A 22924-nucleotide genomic window follows, 5' to 3' on the forward strand; every position below is an offset into this window, starting at 1 on the left:
GAAAACCTCCCAGAACTGAAGACAGCCCTGGAGTATGCCTGAGATAATGGATGAGAGATGGTTGATACCGGGGTGCGTCAAGTACCAAAAGAAGTTATTGTGTGTTATTATTTGACAAATGAAAAAATCAAGAGCTCTCAGCAGAAAAAGCTGAGGGAGTTGTGAGTCACTGCCTCTGAGAAGTGAGACCAGGTAGGAGGGAGGGTACTGCTGTTTGTCAGAAGCTCTGACTCTACCGAAGTTTTGAACTATGCCCAGAGATCGTTTTGATAAATTTGGAGTCTAGCAGGAGAGACAGTTGTCCAACATTTGGAAGCAGTGTTCTGAGTGCCATAATGGGCTACAGGGGCACGGAGAGAGGAGGAAAGCTGCTTCTCTGGGGACAGCTTCAGGTAAGAGGTGGGAATGGGAGCCGGATCTCAGAAGATGATGGGGAGTTCTCCGGCAGAGGAAGGGGAAGTTCACTCCCCAGCCAAAGAGAACAGCATATGCAAAGCTTGAGGTATGAAAGAACCTTGAGAGTTTAGGGAAAGATTAAATGCCTTAAGATTTCTAGATTTTAGTTAATTGGGCAGAGTAATTTTCATTTCTTCCCTGTTTCATTTACTCACCTATCCTATATTTATGTGACTGTGTTTTCTGCTTCATTATATATTTAAAGAAAGTGTTCATGTCTTTGTCCTTACTCTTTGAAACCTCCACTGTATTGAACATGGGGCGTATACATAGCAGATTATAAAATACATATTCAGTCCTTCATTTAGTCTTGAATTCAAGAGAGGCCTCCCTAAACCCTGATAATAATAGACATTAAGACTAATTAGGACTCAAGCACTATCATTCCTCAAGGTCTAGGTCTACTCCTCTAAGGGTACTAAGTTACACACTCCGGGAGGACAGGATTGTGTCCTTTCCGTCATTGTATGGCTGGCAGGGACCAGCACTGCACAGAAGTGAGCTGATGAGCCTTGTTGCTCTTCATGAACACATCCCAGACTGAAAGAAATACTTGGCTCTCCTGCTTCCTCTTGTTTTAAGAAGAGCCTTAAAATCCCCAAACTCCTGATTTACATAGCTATCTCTGCCTGCCTTTAATAAGGAACAGAACAAATAGGTTCATGTAACCTACCAAGATGCCAATCCACAGAAAAAGTTCATGTTGTTGCCTTAATATGATAGCATTTACTGTAAGACTGGTTAGCAATTTGTTTTTTAGGAAACAAGATTAATACCTTTTTGTTTTTTTAGTGTTGTCTCTGTTCTTTAAGTCTCATCACTCTATTTCCTTTCTATTTCTCCTCTCATGGTGAAAGGTTTTCAGCAAGGTTTTGTTTATTTTTGCCTTTTATATTATTTCAGTTTGAGAAAGATCTACCTTTCTGTTATGGACACAAGTTACCCAGTTCCAGTCACATGTACCATCCCACCAAATCTCAAGGCTCTTTGTTGCTTTCTCTCTCTCTCTCTTCTTTTTTTTATTGAAAAACTTTTTTCCCCATGAAATAATTAAATTCCCAGGAATTACAGAGATCTTATGGAGAAGGGTGCATGCACCCTTCACCCAGTTTCCCAACCATAATTGGAGTATAATTCCCAAACTAGAAAATGGATGTTAGTATGAGTTTGTGCCATTTTGTCACATCTGTATAGATTCGGGTCTCCACCACTGGGATCAAGGTGTAGAACTATTCCACCTGCACAGAAGTCTTCTTTCTACCACTCCTGTATAGTTTCATGCTACCTTCACCAACCCTGACCCCTGGCGATTGTTACTTTATCCTCCATCTCTATAATTCTGCTCTCTTGAGAATTTTATATACATAGAATCCTATAGCGTATAACTTTTAAGATTGCCTTTTCCCCCTGCATGTAATGCCCTTGAGCTCCATTCAAGGTGGGCGTCTCCATTTGTTCCTTTTAGCTTCTGAGTTGTGTTCCATGGCATACATGTGTCTTTTGCAAAGTGCAGTTTGTTCCCCTGTTAGAAGGCATTTTGGTTGTTGCCAGTTTTTGGCTCTGGCAAAAAAAAAGTTGTTGTAGATTTTTGTGTTCGAATTTTGGTGTGGATACACGTTTTCATTTTTCTGGGATAAATGCCCAGGAATGGGATTGCTGGATCACATGGTAGATATGTTTCAGTTTTTCAGAAACTGCCAAATGATTTTCTAGATTGGCTGTACCCTTTCAAGCGAGGTGTTAGAAATCTTACCTCTCTTTATGTCCCTTTATCTTCCTCTGTTTGTAATATGATTGTCTTAAATATTTCTGTTATGTATGTTGAGAACCACATCAGAAAGTGTTAAAATTTTTGCCTCAATCTTTAAATAATACTTCAGGAAACTCGAGAAGGAAATTTATTGTTTTTATCCATATGCTTATTCTGTTGTTCTTTCTTCCTTCCTCAAGTTCTCCTGTTCCTTCTTTTATTATTAACTTTCTATTTTTAGAGTTTGTGCCATCCTTTCAGGGTGAAGAATGTTTTCCTCTGGATATGAGATTTGTGAGTTGACAGTTCTGTTCTTTCACTACTTGAACAATATTGTGCCCCTTTTCTCTGGCCTCCATGGTTTCGTTTTTCTTTGCTCTTTTTTAAAAGATTTTATTTATTTGTTTATTTGTCAGAGAGAGAGAGAGCACAAATAGGCAGAGAGGCAGGCAGAGGCAGAGAGAGAAGCAGGGTCCCCGCTTAGCAAGGATCCCGATGCGCGACTCGATCCCAGGACCCTGGGATCATGACCTGAGCCAAAGGCAGCAGCTTAACTAACTGAGCCACCCAGGTGTCCCTGGCCTCTATGGTTTCTTATGAGAAATCTGCTGATCTTCAACATGTTTTTCTTCTATTGGCAAGGTGTTGTTTTTCTCTGGTGCCTTTGAAAATTTGTTTCTTTGTCTTTAAGAAGCTGAATTATGTGTCATAGAGTGAATTTTTTTTTTTTTGAGTTTATCCTGTTTGGGATTCAGTCACCTTCTTGTTTCCATCATTTTAAGTGTCTTGGCAGATTTGGGAGCTTTCAGCCATTTTTGCTTCTCGTACTCGTTCAGCCCTGCCCTCTTTCTCCTCTCCTTTTGGGACTAGGCAACATGAAGGTTAGAGCTTTTGTGAGAGTTCCACAGGGCCCCGGAGCTCTTCATTTTTCTGTCCTTTTTCTTTCTGTTATCCAGATTGTGTAATTTTATTACTCTGTTTTCCAGTTCACCGCTTCCTCTGATTTCTCCACTCTGCTGTTGAACACATCTGCTAGGCTGTTTATTTCCATTTTGTCCTTTTCATCTCTCAGATATCCATTTGGTTTTGCTTCTGTTTCTTTGCTGAGACTTTGTTTTGTTTCAAGCATGTTTGTAATTGCTAATAGAAGCATTTTTTTTATCATGGATACTTTTAAATCATTGTTAGATGATTCTGATATCTTTATCATCTCTGTTGGCATCTGTTGTCATTTGTCATACAAGTTGAGATCTTCCTGGTATTACTTTGATGAGTGGGTTTTTGTTGAAACCATGACATTTGGGTTATTATGATACTAGATCTTCTTTAATTCTTCTGTTTTAGCTGACCTCCTCTGACCCAGCACTGCGGGAGGAAGGGGGGTTCCCTTGTCACTGCCAGGTGGAGTTAGAAGTCCAGGTTCCTTTCTTGTTCTCCATGGATACCTGGGGGTGTGTTGCAGTGCATGTTACTGCTGTGTGGCAGTGGGAAGTTCAGGTCACTAGTGGGCCTCTAGTGATAATCATCTTGACTGAGGGTATGGGACATCTTGTTCCTGCTCCCCATGTAGCCTCCACTGACACTGTGGGGTGTTATCATTGGACAGTGGTGAAAGTCCTAACTCTACTAGGCCTTCTCTGACACCACCACAGCATGTAGGAGGAGGGGTGTCTTATTACTGCTAGGTTAGAATGTAGTCCAGGCTCCCTGTGTGGTTTCCTCTGATGCCAAAGGGTAGGTGGTGGAAAAAAGAGACTCCTTACTACCCATCAGGGTTGTAAGTCCTCATTCCCTACTACTCAGTCTTCTCTGTTACCATCCAGGCAGGAGAAGGGGCCCTTCACTGCTGCCTGGTGAAGGTGGAAGTCCAGGCTCTGCTGGACATTTATTGTCAGAGGTATAGATGGGATGACACACTTTTGGGTAGTGTTGTTCTCCAGAGAAATGGACCAATAGAGAAAGAGAGAGAGAGAGTGAGAGGTGAGAGTGTGTGTGTGTGTGTGTGTGTGTGTGTGTGTGTGTGTGATTTTTATTTAAGAAATTGACTGACACAATTGGGGGGGCTGGTAAGTCTGAAATCTGTAAGATAGGTTGGTAGGCTGAGCAGAGAAGAACCGATGATGTAGCTTGAGTCCAAAGGCAGTCTGGAGGCAGATTTCTCTTTTCCTTGAGGGGACCTCACTCTTTTGGTCTTAAGGTCTTCAACTGATTGGATAAGGCCTACCGACATTATGAAGGGTAATTGCTTTACTCAGAGTCTCCTGATTTACATGTTAATCTAAACTAAAAAATAGCTTCACAGCAGCATTTAGTCTGGTGTTAGGCCAAATATCTGGGTATGGTGGCCTAGCTAAGTTGACACATAAAATTGTCACTACTAGAGTGGAGTGGTTATTATATAAGAGTATGACAGTTTCTGGGGTCCTGAGGTTGCTAGCTGGCCTGCCTTCTTTTCTCTGCCCTTTGGAGTTGTCTTGGGTTTGTTTCATACATAGGGTCCAGGGTTTTTAGCTGAACTTAGCAGGAGGAATACAGAAAAGTGCCTGCTCTTGCTTTTTATTGGCCATCTTCTTTTAACATAGCAGATTAAATGCTTTGCTGATATTTGAGACCATAGGTTTTTGTTTCTAAGACTCTTCTTTGTTTTTCCTGAAAATTACTCAGTTCTTCCTTCTTTGTAGTTTTAATATTAAATATTAAATCTTTTGGACTAGAGTGTTTGACTTTATTATTTTTATTTGGATGTGTTTTTTTTCCCCCTCCCTTTCAGATTTTAGTTTAAAAATCTCTTCACTTAGTTGGAAGTTTTTCTAAGCACATTCACTCTGGTCTTGGTGAGCTGCGTTCTGACTCTTGCCAGGAACTCATTGATCTATAAGCTATAACGCAAAAAAAAGTCTTACAATTTAAAGAAAAATTTTTTCAACAGTCTTATGATTTGACTCCATTGCTTATATCCTGCTGTGTGCTTCCCTTTATCTTTTGCTTCTCAAATTCCAACTTTTAACTTGACAAGAAACAGAAGATACCTCTCTGCTTCATAGACATTGAGATCCCACTTGTAATCTCGGAGTCACTTGAGGTACAGCCTCGCCTTCTTCTGTCCTTTGTTTCTAATGTGAATTGGCAGGGCTCACTGCTCAGCAGACTCATGTCTTAGCTGGTTCCCTATCAATTTGGTACATTCCAGGAAGATGGAATTCTTTTCTTTTACCTGTGTTAGGTCTGTTTTCACATGGACACCTCTCAACTCTCGGTCAGGGTCATTTACAGGATGGCTGTAGTTCAAAGCTTGGGAGCCACACGCTGCCTCCTGTCACGTAGCTTCTGTGCCTGGCTCGCTTACACCTGTGAGTTTTCAGGAGGGTAGTTTGCTATTCCTGTAATTCTATTCTTTTCTCCTACTTCTCTTCCAACTAGTCTGCTCAGTCACTTTCCAGGCTACAGATCTTGTTTTCTTTGGGAGTTTCTTGCAGATTTTGAGCAAAAGAGAGCTACTGAAACTTCTCTTTATTGTTATGACACAATTTTCCCATGGCCATTTACCTTGCCCAGTCGCACATAGTTATGCACTACTTACCTGTAAAACATTGGCTTAACCTTTAAAAAAAATCCATTTACTCTTTTTTTTTTTTTTAAAGATTTTATTTATTTGAGAGAAAGAGCACAAGGCAGGGGAAGGAACAGAGGGAGAGGGAGAAGCAGACTTCCTTCTGAGCCCGATGTGGGGCTTAGTCCCAGGACCCTGAGATCATGACCTGAGCCAAAGGCAGACACTCATCCGATTGAGCCACTCAGGGACCCCCAAACCCATTTACTCTTAACACCTACAATCAACCTAATTATATGTATTAGTAGAGGAAATAGTACATAGAAAACTTCTTCTCCTGAATATATTTTGCTCTTAACACTTCAATATGAGAGTATTTTGGGAAATCATAGAATTTCAAAATAAACTAGCAAAGTCACCCATTAAAACCCAACATAGGGGCGCCTGGGTGGCTCAGTGGGTTAAGCCGCTGCCTTCGGCTCGGGTCGTGATCTCAGGGTCCTGGGATCGAGTCCCGCATTGGGCTCTCTGCTCAGCGGGAAGCCCGCTTCCTCCTCCTCTCTCTCTCTGCCTGTCTCTCTGCCTACTTGTGATCTCTCTCTGTCAAATAAATAAATAAAATCTTAAAAAAAAAAAAAAACCCAACATAATCTCCAGAAAATTGGTAACAGTCTATTTACCCTACCTACCTTTTCCCAACATTTTAAGTAGGGATCTAGTCCTATAATTTCATAGGTTGGGGCAGGTATTACTTGGGTAGACTTTCATCTATTGAAGTAACACTCTTTTGAAGGGTGACGAAAATGACTGTGGAAGGTTTGAGTTCATAAAATCATTCCGTCTTCTTGGGTCATGAAATACATTCCAGGAACTGACATTAATGTCAGTTGGCTGATTAAACAGAGAATTATAATAGCAGAAAATTTTATAAGCACATTTTGCCAACTCCGGATGATTAAACTTAATTTCCTGTTCCTTTTTATTTAAACTTCAGTGTAATTGCTTTATTCTATTGGCTGACTGCCATTTCAAGTTTACTTATCCATCTCAAGTAGTGAGCTCCTAAAGGGCAGGTATTTGTCTGTGTGTTTGTCTTCCTCTGGTTCTTTAAAAAATTATGATACAGGGATGCCTCATGGCTCAGTCCGTTAAGAGGCTGCCTTCAGCTCAGGTCATGATCCCAGAGTCCTGGGATCCCGACTTGCATCAGGCTCCTTGCTCCGTGGGGAGCCTGCTTCTTCCTCTCCCTCTGCCTGCTGCTCGCCCTACTTGTGCTCTCTCTCTCTCTCTCTCTCTGGCAAATAAATAAATAAAAAATTTTTAAAAAGTATAATATAAACTTTATTTTTGTAAAAGATTTTATTTGGAGATGGAGGGAAGGAAAAAGAGCCTATGCAGGGGGAGCGGCAGGCAGAGGGAGAAGGAAACACCCTGCTAAGCAGGGAGCCTGATGTGGAGCTTGATCCCTGGACCCTGGAATCTTGACCTGAGCTAAAGGCAGACACTTAACAAGCTGAGCCACCCAGGCGTCCCGATAATATAAAAAATTAAAAAATGGAAAAATACAAAAATGCTATATGGCTTTTTGTAGACATGGTTCAACTTTAAACTAGAAATTCTCTGAAAAGTGTGATTTATTTTTCTTTTGTAATTTGATATTTAATAGGCTTTTTTTTTTAAAGAGTGGCTTTCAGATTTCTATATCTCCAATACAGAATGAGAAATACATTCTGTTTCATGATTCAGCATACGTGTGTGCACATGTACACACACACACACACACAAAGTAAGTGGGGGTTAAAGTGTCACAAACAATACTTTAAGTGTATTCTTATACTTTCTATTCTCTTCCAGTGGATTCAAATTTAGAAAAAAAAGTATAGTTGGCACATAGTTTCAGGTGCACAAGATAGTGAATTGACAAGTTCATTATATATTATACTGTGCTCACCACAAGTGAAACTGTCATCTGTCACCATACGATACTGTTAAAATAACATGGACCATGTTCCTTATCCCGTGTTAGTAGACTTCCCTTAATGATGGTAGTTTAAAAAAAAAAAGCAATTTCCCATGATTTCTTAGTTTTCTAAATAATGGGTTTTTGTGTAAAAACAGATTTGTTTCCTATGGAGATACATTGCTGAGAACTCTGTGTTATGTGGATTGGGCTTCACTGACTGGCATTATCACCATCCTGGGTGTTCACCCCCATGTACTGATTTAAAAAGGAAGGCAAATGATTTCAGTACATTTGACTCTTCGGATCAATTGGTAGTGGCTTACTGGAGCCCCAGGTCAAAAAGCATGTGGAGATGGTGTCTAGGCCTGTGCAAGAGTGCTGCAGTTGATTAGTGATGTCTAACGTGGAGCGTGAGAAGGAAAACAACTGTCCTGAGTTTTCTGTGTGTGCCATTGTCAGCTTCAGGAAGTATCTGTGTGGTAACTCTAGGCTGCCTGTAATACACGTGACCTATTCCCAAATCACATTTAAAAAAAAATATGAAGTGTTTTTTTTTTTTTTTTAAGATTTTATTTATTTATTTATTTATTTGGCAGAGATCACAAGTAGGCAGAGAGGCAGGCAGAGGGAGAGGAGGAAGCAGGCTCCCTGCTGAGCAGAGAGCCCGATGTGGGGCTCGATCCCAGGACCTTGAAATCACGACCTGAGCCGAAGGCAGAGGCTCAACCCACTGAGCCACCGAGGTGCCCCTGAAGTATTATTTTTAATGCATAAATATTCTCCTTCAGGAAAGTTGTTTTTGAGAATTACAGTAATATTTTTTTATTGTGTCATATTAGTCACCATCATTAGTTTTTGACCTAGTGTTCCATGATTCATTGTTTCCATATAACACCCAGGGCTCCATGCAACCCCGCGCCCTCCTTAATACTCATCACCGGCTCACCCGTCCTCTACTCCCCTCCCTTCTAAAACCCTCAGTTTGTTTCCCAAAGTCCATAGTCTTTCATGGTTCATCTCTCACTCCCGACTGCTCCCCCTTCATTTTTCCCTCTTCCTAATGTCCTCTATGATATTCCTTATTTTCCAAAAATAAGTGAATCACATGTTTTATATTGATGAAGCACTTAGAATTAAAGAAGCCTTATAAAAATTGAACATTTTTCAAGTATGCAGGCCCACAGAATTTCCCTCACCCTTTACATATTTAACAATGTCAGAACAACAATGATCATATCTTGGCTTTAAATAGCTCCTTGACATCAACGAATTCAGAGAACTGAATGATCTTTACTTCGCCTCTGCCTTCTTGACAAACGCATCTTCAGCTATGGTCAGTGAGAAGTCTTTGTAGTTGCCCAAATCTTGACAACATAGAAAGCAGATCCTGTGTATTTGTTCTCCAGTGCCGGTTGTCTTTTAGTATGAAGATGTTTCTAAAGATGGGCAGCGGTAGTTTTGAGAGGAGTGGAATCTCAGTAGAATCTACTGAGAATCAGTGGAATCACGAGTGTGTTTACACTCATGATGGAATTATTTTCTCTACAATGATCTTTCCTTAGAGTTCAGAGCAATTTCCGTGGTTTCAGTCCAGATCCTCTGGAGACCTGGTAAAACCTTAAAACCTCTGAGACTGAGTTAAGTGACTTCCCTAAGTGATAGAGCTAGAGTTAGAGGCGGAGTATTTGGGGTCCCATTTTTTGACACAAAAGATAATATTAGATCGACTTAAGTAAGAAAAGTGCTTGGTTAGGGGTGGGAGGTTTGGAGTAGCATTCTGCTTTTCTGCTGATGTCTTCTAGGAGAGTTTGTGGTTTCAAATACTTGTTTGTTTTATGGCTGCTGGTTGATATAATGTATATTTAAATACAATAGGATGTATATATACACACATACAACATAGGATTTCTGGTTATAATTGTGTTTTTTTAAAAATTGTGTTTTTTAATAATAAAACTAGCTAAAATGGAGTTAAAGGATAGATTCTCACAAATTCTTTATATGCAGAGTATAGGCTTGCAGAACTGAACTTGTCTGCTGCATCTTGTCTGTGAGTTGAGGAAAAGCAAGGAATATCCATTTGGAATTTCAGTTTGCTTTTGAGTGTGTTTTTTTTTCATTTTCTGTGCTTGTTGGGTTCTCTATGCCATTCCCAGTAGCAGGAGTTCACTCATAGACCTGGACGGTCTTGTGTATTCTCATCAGAGTGGTGGGATCCAGCAATAGTTGTTGAAATTGATTTCTCTAGGCAACTTTCATACTTCAATTTTTCATTCTATGAAATACCCAAATAAGTTAAATCTTGTTATGGTGAATTGTCTAGCCTTGCTCAAAATTAATAGTTTACTGGAGCTTGAACTCATTTTGCTAATTAGAGATTTTTTTTAGTAGATGTATTACAGTGCAGTTTAATCTTCACCGTATGACATTTTAGAGGAAATAGATTGCCTTCCTGGAGCTAGAAGCTAAGAGAGAAAATTCTTGGCACTTAAAGATAGCTCGTCTTAGTTTTTATTGACACTTGGTGCTTGAAGTTGTCCAGCCTCCTGGTGTGCTGGTGACCGTTCTTTACTTCCCCAAGTACTTTTGGACTGCTGCTGGGTGCCAGGTACATACGGGCACCAGGGGACACCATGCTGGCCCAGACTGACTCAGTTTCTGCCTCCATAGAGCTTAGAAGGCTCAACGCAGAAGTCCTGGGCTTCACTAATGTTGCTTACAGGGCGATATGAGAAAATATAATAAATCAAAATTTATTAGATGTTTTAGAAAGACATGCTGCATACTGCTTAGACGCATTAAATTCCTGACTTATGCCAGCCGTTGTTGCTGTTTGACAGCCTCAGTTTAGGAGCAGACTGTACTTAGCTCAGGGCAAAGTGAACCGTTTTCTCAACTTCGGTCCTCCCACTTGACTTAGAGGTTACGGGACAAATTGATTTTGATGGATCTTTCGCATTTTCCCCTTAAAGTCTTAGAGGATTCTTTACTGCGTTTGTTTACCAGACTTTTCAGTGACATTTGAGAAATGAGATCTCTTAAACACGGAGATGGTTTCTCTGTGATGTTCCTGAACTGCTCGTTGGCCCTTGCCAAAGATCTCTATTTTTAAAGCTACGTGCGTCATTGTCATTTCCAGCTGATAGATGCCTGAATGCAAGTTCACATCCTTCCTGTCTTAGGACTTGTGGGGCTTGGCTCGGGCAGTGGGATAGACAGCAGGGAAGGTCACTGAGGAAAGGAGGCTGGGCTGTGAGTTCTTTCCTTGTCCCCCACAGGCATAGTACACTGCGATAAGTGTGTTCTTGGGTACAACTGGGGAGCCCACCCCTGTTGTTAACTTTTCTCCATCTCAGAGTCTCCTTGCAGCCTTTCGGTGGCTTTTGAAATTACTCTCCCCAAGTTTCAAAACTGTACTCCTTTGATTCTTCTCCTACAACCTCTCTAATAACCTCTTCTGTGCCTTGCTTCTTCACGTCTGGCTCAGTGCTGTAGGCTTCCTCCTGCACGTTATTTGTGCTCTTCACTCCTGTCTGCTCCTCTCTTTTGTCCTGTTTCTTACCATTTCACCTTTTCCTCCCTTCTCTTAGTTTCACCTTTTTTCTTGTACTCTTGTGCACATTTGTTCACTGTGTTTTGGTACTTCCTGTGCACCTTGTACTGGGTATGGTTTGGGAATGCACAAGGGAATGAGATGGACACTGCTCCAGCTTCCACAGAGTTTATTGGCTTCCCAGTTAATTCACAGATTATTATTATGGAGTTTTTTTTTTTTCCTCCCAAGATTTTATGTATGTATTTGAGAGCAAGGGAGAGAGCAGGAGGGAGAGGATCTCCAGCAGACTCCCTGCTGAGCACAGAGCCCAGTGCTGGGCTTGATTCTACGACCTGAGCTGAAATCAACTGAGCCACCCAGGTGCCACAAGTCATGGAGTGTTTTAATGGAGATGTAGTGGTTGCTATGAGACCATATAACTTGGGGAACTGTCCTAAGGAGATCATTTTTGGCTGGGATCTGAAAGATGGTGGGGGATTTATGAAGTGGGAGTAGGCAGTGTTGTAGGCAGTTGGAACAGCAAACACCCATTAAGTCCCGGTGTTCCAGGTACAGGGACCTTCTTTCAGTTCTTTGGGGTAAAATACAACATCTTTTCTCTATCTCAGCTAGACTGACTCTTCATTTGCAGTCCCTTTTTTTCTCCCATTCACTGGGTTAGAAGTCTTGGTGTCACTGGTTTCCTCTGAAATAAGCCCGAGACTTACCCTTTCTTTCCTCTTTCCCCCTGCACAGAACCTCAGGGTGCCTCCACTCACAGCAGGGCTGAATGAATGCCTTAGTGAGTGGAGTGCTTGCTTCTAGCCTTTCCCTCCAGTACTGCTATATGCCTTCCCACCCCCGAACCTGCATAGCCAGTATGCATGCGTCTCTCTCTTTCTGAGACCCATTTTTAAATCACTTCACTTTTTGACTGAAAAGCCTAGAGTAGAATCCTGATGCACAGAATCTAGATTCTCTTGATTTGGGTTGTCAGCCCTCAGAATCTCTCTCCACGTTTCTCAGCACACACCTCCTGGGACCAGCCGGTATTTCTCCTGTTTTCCCCTGTAAACCATGCTCATTTCTGCTGTTTTGACTCTGTTCTTTCTAACTTCTACCACCATCTCCAGGAAATCTTTTCAACTCCCAGTGATTTCTTCCTCTCTAAACTCTGATTGTTCTTATAATACTGACTTTTTCTGTATTTTATATATGCTAATGTCGTTTCTTGACCTCAATTATAAGTTTAGTAATGGAGACATGGCCACAAGAATTTTGTATATTCTAGTTTAGACTTCATCAAATAGGTACTTAATAAAGGCTTTGATGATGCCCTGAAGATTCTTTTTAGTGTCATTTAGTAGATGCTGCTAATTCATTGCTAATGGAGACCTGTGAGTAGTTAATCTTGTCCTACATGTTGGGCATAGCTTGAATTGACAGTAAACACTTATGGCAACTGAGAACAAGAACAATTCATTTTAATGGGCCATAATACTCCAAAGTTCTTTCCTGTCAGTCAAGTTCTCACACTTCATGGACTTAGTCAAAGATTCCTTCTACTGTTACAGCGATCTGTGTAGTCCTTTATAGTTTACTGGTTTTATTCAAGGGAATCCTTTCATTGAATCCTCATAACTCTCTGAGGTAAATGATATTATTCTTATTTTACAGAAGAAATTGAGGCCTAAAAAAGATAAGTGAGTATGGGTCACCCATCTAGTTTGTGGTGGAGGCCAGACCTGAATCTAAGCCCCTGACAGAGAGTTCCTCTTTTAATTGTTTAAATAAATGTTTTCTCTAGCTTGACTCAGATAAAATTGACACACAACATTGTCTAAGGTACACAGCATGGTGATTTGATGAATGTGTATGTTGTACAGTGATGACCACAGTTGGGTGAGTTAGCATGTCTATCACCTCACATAACAAAAAGTTACTTTTTTTTTAATGCTGAGAACATTTAAGATCTGCTCTCTTAGAGTTCACATGTACAACATTGTATTGGCTCCCTACCCCCCTTTTTTTAGAGAGGGGTTGGGGGGGGAGGAGAGAATCTCAAGCAGACTCCCTGCTGAGTGTAGAGCCTAATGCAGGGCTCGATCTTACAACCCTGAGCCAAAATGGAGTTGGACGCTTAACCGACTGAGCCACCCAGGTGCCCCTACAACACCATATTGTTAATGATGGTTGTTATTAGGCTGTACTTGAGGTCCTCTGAACTTAGTCATCCTGTAACTGAAATTTTTACCCTTTAACCTCTCTCCACTTCCCCTAGACCCTGGTAACCACCATTACACCTGTTTTTGTGAATTCAACTTTTCTAGATTCCACAGTTAAGAGATATCATATACTATTTGTCTTTCTCTGTCAATCTTAACTTCACTCAGCATAATGCCCTCAAGATTAATCTTTTCACACATAGCAGGGGTTCCTTCTTTTTTATGGCTGATTAATATCCCTGTGTGTGCATGCGTGTGCACATGGACTTTGACTAAGTCCATGAAGTTTGACATGTGTGTGTGTTACATACGTATCACATTTCATCCACTGACAGACATGTAGGTTGTCTCTATGTCTTAGCTCTTGTGAATAATGGTACGATGAACATGGGATTATAGATGTCTCTTCAAGATAGTGACTTCATTTTCTTCAGATATATACTCAAAAGTGGGATTGTTGGATGATGTAGTAATTCTTTTTAAGTTTTTAAGGAACTTTTACTGTTTTCCATAATGGCTGTACCAATTTACATTCCCGTTAACAGTTTTCAAGGGTTCTTTTTTCTCCACATCCTGGCCAGTACTTGTTATCGCTTGTCTTTTTGATAATAGCTATTCTAACAGATGCGAGGTGAGGTGGTATCTCATGGTTTTGATTTGCATTTCCCTAATGATTGCTGACATTGAGCACCTTTTTATGTACCTGTTAGCCATGCATGTATTTTCTTCGGAAAGTGTCTCTTCAGGTCTTTAGCCCATTTAAAATCAGGTAATTTGGTTTTTTGCTCTTGAGTTGTATGTTCTTATCAGTTAAATGGTTTGCAAGTATTTTTTTTTTTTCCATTCCATAGGTTGCCTTTTTATTTTGTTGTTTGTTGTTCTTTTCTCTAAATAACTTATTTCTTCTTTAATAAAGAACCTGCCCTTGGGGCACCTGGGTACTTCAGTCAGTTAAGTGTCTGCCTTCAGCTCAGGTCATGATCCCAAGTCCTGGAATAGAGCCCTGCTTCGGGTTCCCTGCACAACAGAGAGTCTCTTTGTCCCTCTCCTACCCCTCCCCCCAAGCTTGTGCATGCTCTCTCTCTCTCTCAAATAAATAAGTAAAATCTTTAAAAAAGAAGAAGAAGAGGAAGAAGAAGAAGAAGCAGAAGAACTTGCCCATGATCATAGCTAACCATTTTCTACTGGGAGCCTTTGTCCTTGTGTGTTTTAGTTGTTCATTAACTGCTTGCTGGAAAAAAAAAAAAATCAGCAGCTGCTTTCCAAAAAGGCTGAAGAGGTTATATATTTTTTAATGGACTGTTAACTCAAGTAATATGATTTTGCTATGGTATTTTTCTAACAACATTAAATGGAATTTGCATATGGATGGTGTGATGAATGGAACCAAAAGCTACTGATTTAGTTGGGTATTAGCTAGTTACTACCCAGGGTTTTGAGAGACCCCTGTATCCAGAACCAAATCTAAATAATCAGACCTGGAGTATGCCTGGCCATAAAAGGCCAGGTTGAGGTCAAATATTGAAATGTTGTACGGAGGCCATCTAACCGAAGGAGGTCTTGGCGTGAGACCGTGGGAGTCTCTGCCCCTGGTTGCTTCTATTTGACTACAGAGGCATGGCGCTTGCAAAGCTTTTAAAAACTTGTTTCATGTTTTTAAAATCCTTGGGAGCTACAGAGTGGGTGTTGAGACCAGAAAGTCTGCTTCCTGAAGTGTTTATGCGAAGAATCATTTTTAGAGTTATGTGGAATGGAATTGGGTCTGACGTCAATTCCCAGTGTGCCTTCTCTCCCCTGGAGGAATAGCCCATATGTAGAGACAGATGTGAAACTCAAGACTTTTACATATAAATAATGCTAGGAGAGAATGGGAACAGTACTGTGAGTTAGAGGCAGGGTGGAGGGGTGGGGGGGCGAGACAGAGTTTACTGCAGGCTAGAAGTGAACAAGTTGTTTTTAAAAGCACTTTTTAAAAACCTTTAGTTGTATATAACCCATAAGCCTAAACGTGCACAAAACACAGGTGTACAGTAATCAGTAATATTAGAGGCAGGTGTCTGTGTAACGTCACCAAGGTCAAATACTAGAGCATTGCCCCCATCCAGAACTCCCGCAGCAACTCCTTTTGATCACTGCCCACTCCCCCCTTCAGGGGGACTCAACTGACTTTTTATGGTAATAATTTCCCTGCTCTTCTCTCTAGATTTACTGCTTTTATTTGCATTCTTAAATGATTTAAATTAGTTTTGGCTGTTTTTGAACTTCATGTACATGGAATCATACTGCATTTTCTTTTTTTTTTTTCATTTTGCATTTTTCAACGCTTTGTTAATAATAATCACACATGTTGTTGCATGTAGCTGTAGTTTGTTTTCTTTTGTTACTGCATAGTATATCTTTGTGTGACTGTACCACAGGGTATTATTTTACTGTTGGATGTTTGCTGTTTCTGGTCTGGGCCAACTGCAAATAAAGCCACATTGAACATTCTTGAATTGTCTTTTGGGGCATGTATTTCTATTGGATATACATTAGCTTGTATCACAGTGAAATTACCAATTTTATGGATTAAACAGTGAAATATTAATTATTTCATATGGTTCATTCTAGAACCTGAAGATATAAATGTTGAATCATAGCAAATGTATGTGTTCAATTTTTGTAGATTCTGTGAAATAATTTTCTAAAAATGGTTTGCCAATCTAATCTCCTGTCAGTAAGGGACAGATTTGTTCCACAATCTGGCCAGCACTTGGTATTATAAATTTTCATTGTGATTTTGATTTGCATTTCCTTAATTTCCTTAATTACTGATGAGGTTGAGCATTGTTCATTTGTTTTTGGCCATTTAGATTTCTTCTTTGTACCTGTCAAGGTCATTTGACTATTTCTTCTTAAGTACCTGTTAGTCATTTGCCCATTTTTCTATTGGGTGGTCTGTCTTTGTCTTTGTTGACTAGCAGGTATTCTTTACATATACTAGATAGGAATCCTTGATGGTTGAATTTGTTACATATTTCTTCGCCATTCTGTGGCTCATCTCACTCGCAGAAGGGTGTCTTTGGTGAATAGATATTTTAATGTAGTCAGATTCATCCCATTTTTTTTGGGTGGTTCATGCTTTTTGTGTCTTGTCTAAAAAGACTTATACTATAAGATCTTGAAGATCTTCTGATGTTATCTTCCAAGAGCTTTGTAATTTTGCCTTTTTCATTTAGTTCTATAATCCATCTGCAGTTGGTTTTTGTGAGTGGAGTGAGGTTGAGGTCCATTTTCTCCCCCAGTGGGTATCTAGTTGTCTCAGCACCGGTCAGTGACCTGAGGTATCACTGGGACATAAATCATCCTGCATCCACTCTAGGCTCTATTCTCTTCATTAGTCTTTCAATCTATTCCTACACTAAACACCTCTCGTCTTAATTACTCTAAATTTATAGCAAGTAAGCCCATCAACTTGCTTTTCTTTCCTAATGGTGCTTTGGCTGTCCTTGTACATTTCCTTATACATTTTGGAATTAGCTTATCAAGTTTTACCAAAAAAGTCTGATGGAATTTTTGAGATTGCATTTACTATATTGATCAATTTATTTAGACTTTAAACAGTGATTGTTTAGGACTAAGTTTTATTTCTCCATTTAATACTATACTGTCAAATTTTTTGAGATTAAAATTTATTTCAACAAATTTTGATTGTGATAAAATTGACAACTTCAACTGTAAAAACAGTTAGGATACAATTCAGTGGTATTAAACACATTCACACTGTTGTATAACTGTCTCCACTCTCTATTTCTAGACTTTTTTTTTTCTTTTTTAAATATTTTATTTATTTATTTGACTGTCAGAGACCACAAGTAGGCAGAGAGGCAGGCAGAGAGAGGGGAGGAAGCAGGCTCCCCGCTGAGCAGAGAGTCCGATGGGGGCTCAATCCCAGGACCCTGAGATCATGACCTGAGCTGAAGACAGAGACTTTAACCCACTGAACCATTCAGGTGCCCTTTCTAGACCTTTTTTAACATTTCAAACTGAAAATTGATAGGCCTTAGTTTCTTATTTTTTTAGCTTTGAAGATTTTATTTATCTATTTGACGAGGGAGAGGGAGATCACAAGTAGGCAGACAGGCAAGCAGAAAGCGGGGGTGGGGGGGGGGATAGCAGGCTCCCTGCTGAGCAGAGAGCCTGATGTAGGGCTCGATCCCAGGACTCTCAGATCATGACCTGAGCCGAAGGCAGAGGCTTAACCCAGTGAGCCACCCAGGAGGCCCCCTTAGATAGTTTTTTAATCCATTCTTCCATGATGGTCTTTTGAATTGTTTTCGCCTCTTGTTTGTTGTGATTAATGCTGCTGTGAACATTGGGATATAAATATCTGTCTTGGGGCACCTAGGGTCCTGGGATTGAGCCCCTCATTGGGCCTCATGGGCCTCTGTGTCACTCTGCTGCTACCCCTGCTAGTATTCCCTTTCTCCCCCTCTTCTGTCAAATAAATAAAAATCTTAAAAATAAATCAATATATAAAAATAAATATCTGTTGGGGCACCTGGGCGGCTCAGTGGATTAAAGCCTATGCCTTCAGCTCAGGTCATGATCCCGGGGTCCTGGGATCGAGCCCCGCATTGGGCTCTCTGCTCAGCGGGGAGCCCGCTTCCCACCCCACCCTGCCTCCAACTCTGCCTACTTGTGATCTCTGTCAAATAAATAAAAATATAAAAAAAAAAAACCTGTTTTTAGTCCCTGCTTTCAATTCTTTTGGGTACTAGAAATGGAGGTGCTGGATCTTAGGGTAAGCATTGATTTTTAAAATGCACTGTTCAGTGGTGTTTAGTACATCCATACTGTTGGGAGGCCATAACCACTAATTTCAGAATATTTTCATCCTTCCCCACCCCTTACCCCAGGAAAACCCCATGCCCATTAAGCATTTACCTCCCCCATCCCAAGCAACCACTAATTTGCTTTCCGTCTCAATAGATTTGTCTGTTCTAGACATTTCATGTAAATGGAATCACACCATATGTGGTCTTTTGTGGTTGGCTTCTTTCACTTAGCATCATGTTTTCAAGGTTCATCCATGTTATACACTGTATCCTTTTTAAGATTGAACAATACTTCATTGCATGTATTTGCCACATTTTAATTATATGGATATACCACATTATAAATTGATCAGTTGACAGATATTTATCAATGAAATTCCATAATTTTTTATAGAGGACTTTCCCATATTTTTGTTAGATTTATTCCAGGGCATACATTTTCATATTCTTATGAGTTATGTTTTTATAATGTAAAAAATATACATAATTTTGAAGAATAAAAGCATTTTCTATATTATCTGCTGTTCCGTAGGAATATATGACATTGATGTTTACATCCTGTAAGTCTAAAGTTTGATAAACTCTCTGAATTCCAAACATTTGTTGGGCAACCAGATTTTATATATACCAATCATATCATTGTGATGAAGGAGTTTTATCATCTCTTTCCATGTCTTCTGTCATTTCTTTCTTTTACCTTACCCTGCTGACTGGAATCTCTAGTACAATGTTGAATAAAGTAGTGGTAAGTCTTGACTGATTCCTGATCGCAAGGGAACTTTCAACCCTTTACCATTAAATATGAGGTTTGCTATAAATCTGTTTATGTTTCCAATGGCCTTTATCTTAGCCGAGACCTGGCATTCTAGGAGGACTCTCCATTGGTTTTAGCTTGTAAGAAATGTTTAGATGAGCTCCTGAGAGCACTTTCCTTCTGAATCAGTCATTTGGGCCAGTCTTGATAGGACTTTTGAAGTCATACTGACTTGGGTCCAGATCTGGCTCTGTCATATACTTGGGATTTTTGGCTAGGACTAGGAACTAGGGACTGTTTAACAGCAGAAGTATCATAGCATGTTCTATTGAATTAGTCAATTCTGTGAGAAGCATGGTACTTATATAGTTTTAAGTGAAATGTATTAATATTCTCTTATGATAACCTTTGATGCTCTGATATATTCCTGTTGAAAGCAGCTGTATGGCTCAGTTTTGCTAATAGTTGCTATATATTTTTTGTAACCTTCTCCACTCTTACAGTTCTGGTATCTGTTTTACTGATCTTTTGCTAAGATGCCAGTTCCCATGTCTCTGTCAGTTCTCTTGAATTTGTGAAGGAGATGATGATGCGTGATATTGCTGTGCCACTTAGGAGGTGTAGGGTGACCTCACATGGCTCTGTCAGCAGGCATAGGGCTTCCTCACACATTAGCGTACGTGGTTAGGTGATGCGCTTTCAGTCTCTGCTATAAGAGGTGGTAGATTGGAAGGGAATGATAGAAGAGAGTTTTCTGAGTAGCTTGTGGACTCATGTTAGCTTCAGAAGTGCCTGTGAGGCCAGAGGAATTTAATACCCAAACTCGTGTCAGAACTCCCAAAGCTTACCTATATATTTGGCTGGGTGGGTGCATGTCTCTCTCCTGCAACCAGGAGCCTAAATAATTTCCCAGCATCCAACACTGTCATCTGAGGGGAGAGAGCACAGGTAATGTTGCCCAAGGACTTGGAGATTTGTGTTTCTGAAACTCTGTGGGAATTTTTAGGATTGTAATTGATGTTCCTTATCCTGAAAGGACCTTTGCAATTGCTGATGAAGCGTTGGCCTTTCTCCATTGCAGATTGACATCAGTAAATGCCATTATTTAGTGGATTTGGACACCACAAGAGAAACGCCCCGGGAGCCGAAATACTCATCAAATAGAGATGAATGGATCAGCTTGGCCTACAGACCATTCCTTGATGCTTCTAGGTACGTGGCTAGAGATGTACTAGAGATGGGCATTTCATGTAAATGGAGTCACACCATTTGTGGTCTTTTGTGGTTGGCTTCTTTCACTTAGCATCATGTTTTCAAGGTTCATCCATGTTGTACAATGTATCCTTTTAAAGATTGAATAATAGAGCGAAAATTAGAATCTTGATCGAATAACTTCCAGTCTTGGGCTGACTGTAATAGCCATCATTTCCTTTTTATATGGGCCCAAACACATCTTCTATTCTTGCCCAGCTTCCTGAGAAATCTAAAAGAGTGCTCTCCTTTTCTAGGCACTGAATGCAAAATTTATTCAGGTATCATTCAAATAAAAGAACCTAACTAAAACAGATCCACTGGAGACAATGCAAATACATGTTTGACATGGATGACTTTTGGCAATCAACTTCAACTATCTTCCTGAGAGTATTATAACACTGTTAGGAAGATTGTCTATGTCCTTTAACGAGCTAGAAGTTCATATTCATTATTTTTAGGGTCAAGGCTCAGTCAAGGAAGGGGTAGGCCTTACCTGATATTAATAGAGGGACCAAATACGGGGTGCCTGGGTGGCTCAGTGGGTTAAGCCTCTGCCTTCAGCTCAGGGTATGACCTCAGGGTCCTGGGATCGAGCCCCACATTGGGCTCTCCGCTCAGCGGGGAGCCTGCTTCCCCCTCTCTCTCTGCCTGCCTCTCTGCCTGTTTGTGATCTCTGTCTGTCAAATAAATAAATAAAAATCTTAAAAAAAAAATAGAGGGACCAAATAGACCAGGGCTTTTCTGGCTCTTCAGAAGGGCCTGAGAAGTAATGACAAGAGGAAAGTGAAGGCCTTCAGGTGAAGGAGTAATGGGGTTGAGTTGGAGGAGTCAGGTGATTTGTGGGTAGAAGTCCAGGGAGGCCTGGTGGGCAGAGTTGCAGAAAAGAAAAGCTAGAGGACCAGGTCCTGAGAGGCAGGTCTGGGACTCAGAAGCCCGGAAGAAGGTGTTTTAAGGAGGAGAGAGTGCTCAGAAGCTGCTGATAAATAAAGCTGAATAAGAACAACTGTTCATTGGGTTAGGCAGCTGATTAAAGCAGTTTTGGTGGAGTGGTAGAGGCGTGGTGACTTGAAAGAGGAGGAGGATGAGAGCAAGAGTAGAATTGAAGATGGTGAAATAGAGAAGTAAGAGAAGCAGAGGGAAGCAGAGAAATAGGGCCATAGCTGGTAGTGGGTGGTACTGTAGGAAAAGTGATGAGAGATGATTTTGTCCTTAAATCTTTTTTTTAATTGTGGCAGTATATATACAATATACATATATATATATATATATATATATATATATATATATGAAACATGGAATTTGCCATTTTAGGGGCACCTGGGCGGCTCAGTCAAGTGTCTGTCTTTGGCTTGGGCCATGATCCTAGGGTCCTGGGATTGAGCCCCACATGGGGCTCCCTGCTTGGTGGGGAGTCTCCTTCTCCCTGTCCCGCTCCCGTTGCTTGTGTGCACACTCTCTCACTTGCTCTCTCTCTCTCTCTAAGAAATCTTTAAAAATTTGCCATTTTACCTATTTTAAGTGTGTAATTCAGTGGCATTAATTATATTTACAGTGTTGTGCAATCCTCACCATTATCTTTTTTAAAAATTACCATATGCATTTTGTAAGTTTTAGGTGTACACATGTGTTCATGTATTGCCATAGGATTGTGACAGTAGCATCAGCTAACACCTTTATCATATCACATATTTGTTATTTGTGTTTCTGTTGAGAATGCCATTATCTATTACCTATTTCAGTAGCGATCATATTTGTATGCCAATGGAAATGATCTCTTAGCTGAAAAGTGATCATGTAGGAGAAAGGAAGGAATTGTGGGAGCAGTGCCCTTAAGGTGGGAGAGAGGAGACATACCTGTAAGTAGCGGAAATGTTTTGGACAGATGGGAGGTAGGTAGATCATCTCTCTGCAGTGAAGGAGAGGTTTTGTGTCTGTACCAGCCAGTATAGGAGCCAGGAGCTGCATTTGGCTTTTAAACATTTGAAATGTGACGACTGCATGAGGAACTGAATTTTTAATTTTATTTAATCTTAATTTAAATAGTCACGTGTACCTGCTAGAGAGCAGAATAGGAACCGGCAGCAGGTCGGTGTGATAATGGGAGTCTGGAGTTTCTCTGTCCTGTTTTCTCGGTGAAGCAGGAAGTTAGGAGTATCAGATGAGAAGGGACTATATGGGGATGAGGTTGGAGAATTAAGGAGAGGGAGATAATTGAGGCGAATAGGAAACAAAGAAGCTCAACAAACAGTATGATTAGAAGACAAGATCAAGAACCCACCTGAGTTTTCAGTGGGGCCAGTGTGGTTGCTTTCTTCTTCTCCAGCTGTAGAGAGAACCACAGTGCTGAATCACAGAACAGGTGAATTTAACCAGAGGGTTTTTTTTTTTTTTAGTTTTTTAAAACAAATTCATGGAAGTATAATTTACATACCATAAAATCCATCCATTTTAAGTGTACAATTTAATAATTAAGTTTGCCAGTTGTATGTATGTAAGTGGAATTATGTAATACATGGACTTCTGTAACTGGATTCTTTCGCTTCGCATGTTTTGGTGGTTCGTTCATGTTATAGCATGTATCAGTTGGTGTCCTTTTTTGTTGTCGAATACTATTCTTTCA

General features: G+C 40.4%; 1 protein-coding gene across 2 annotated transcripts in view; it reads left to right on the forward strand.

Moving 5' to 3' along the window:
• The window catches only part of ALG9 (ALG9 alpha-1,2-mannosyltransferase), a 96035-nt gene that overhangs the window by 51765 nt on the left and 21346 nt on the right, over nt 1-22924 (forward strand). For both annotated transcript variants that reach the window (XM_059417404.1, XM_059417412.1), the window contains exon 14: nt 20132-20262. In XM_059417404.1, coding sequence (XP_059273387.1) covers nt 20132-20262 — 131 coding nt within the window. The remainder of the gene's footprint in view (nt 1-20131; nt 20263-22924) is intronic.

The sequence above is a fragment of the Mustela nigripes genome, chromosome 1 (genome assembly GCF_022355385.1).
Source record: "Mustela nigripes isolate SB6536 chromosome 1, MUSNIG.SB6536, whole genome shotgun sequence".
Classification (NCBI taxonomy): domain Eukaryota; kingdom Metazoa; phylum Chordata; class Mammalia; order Carnivora; family Mustelidae; genus Mustela; species Mustela nigripes.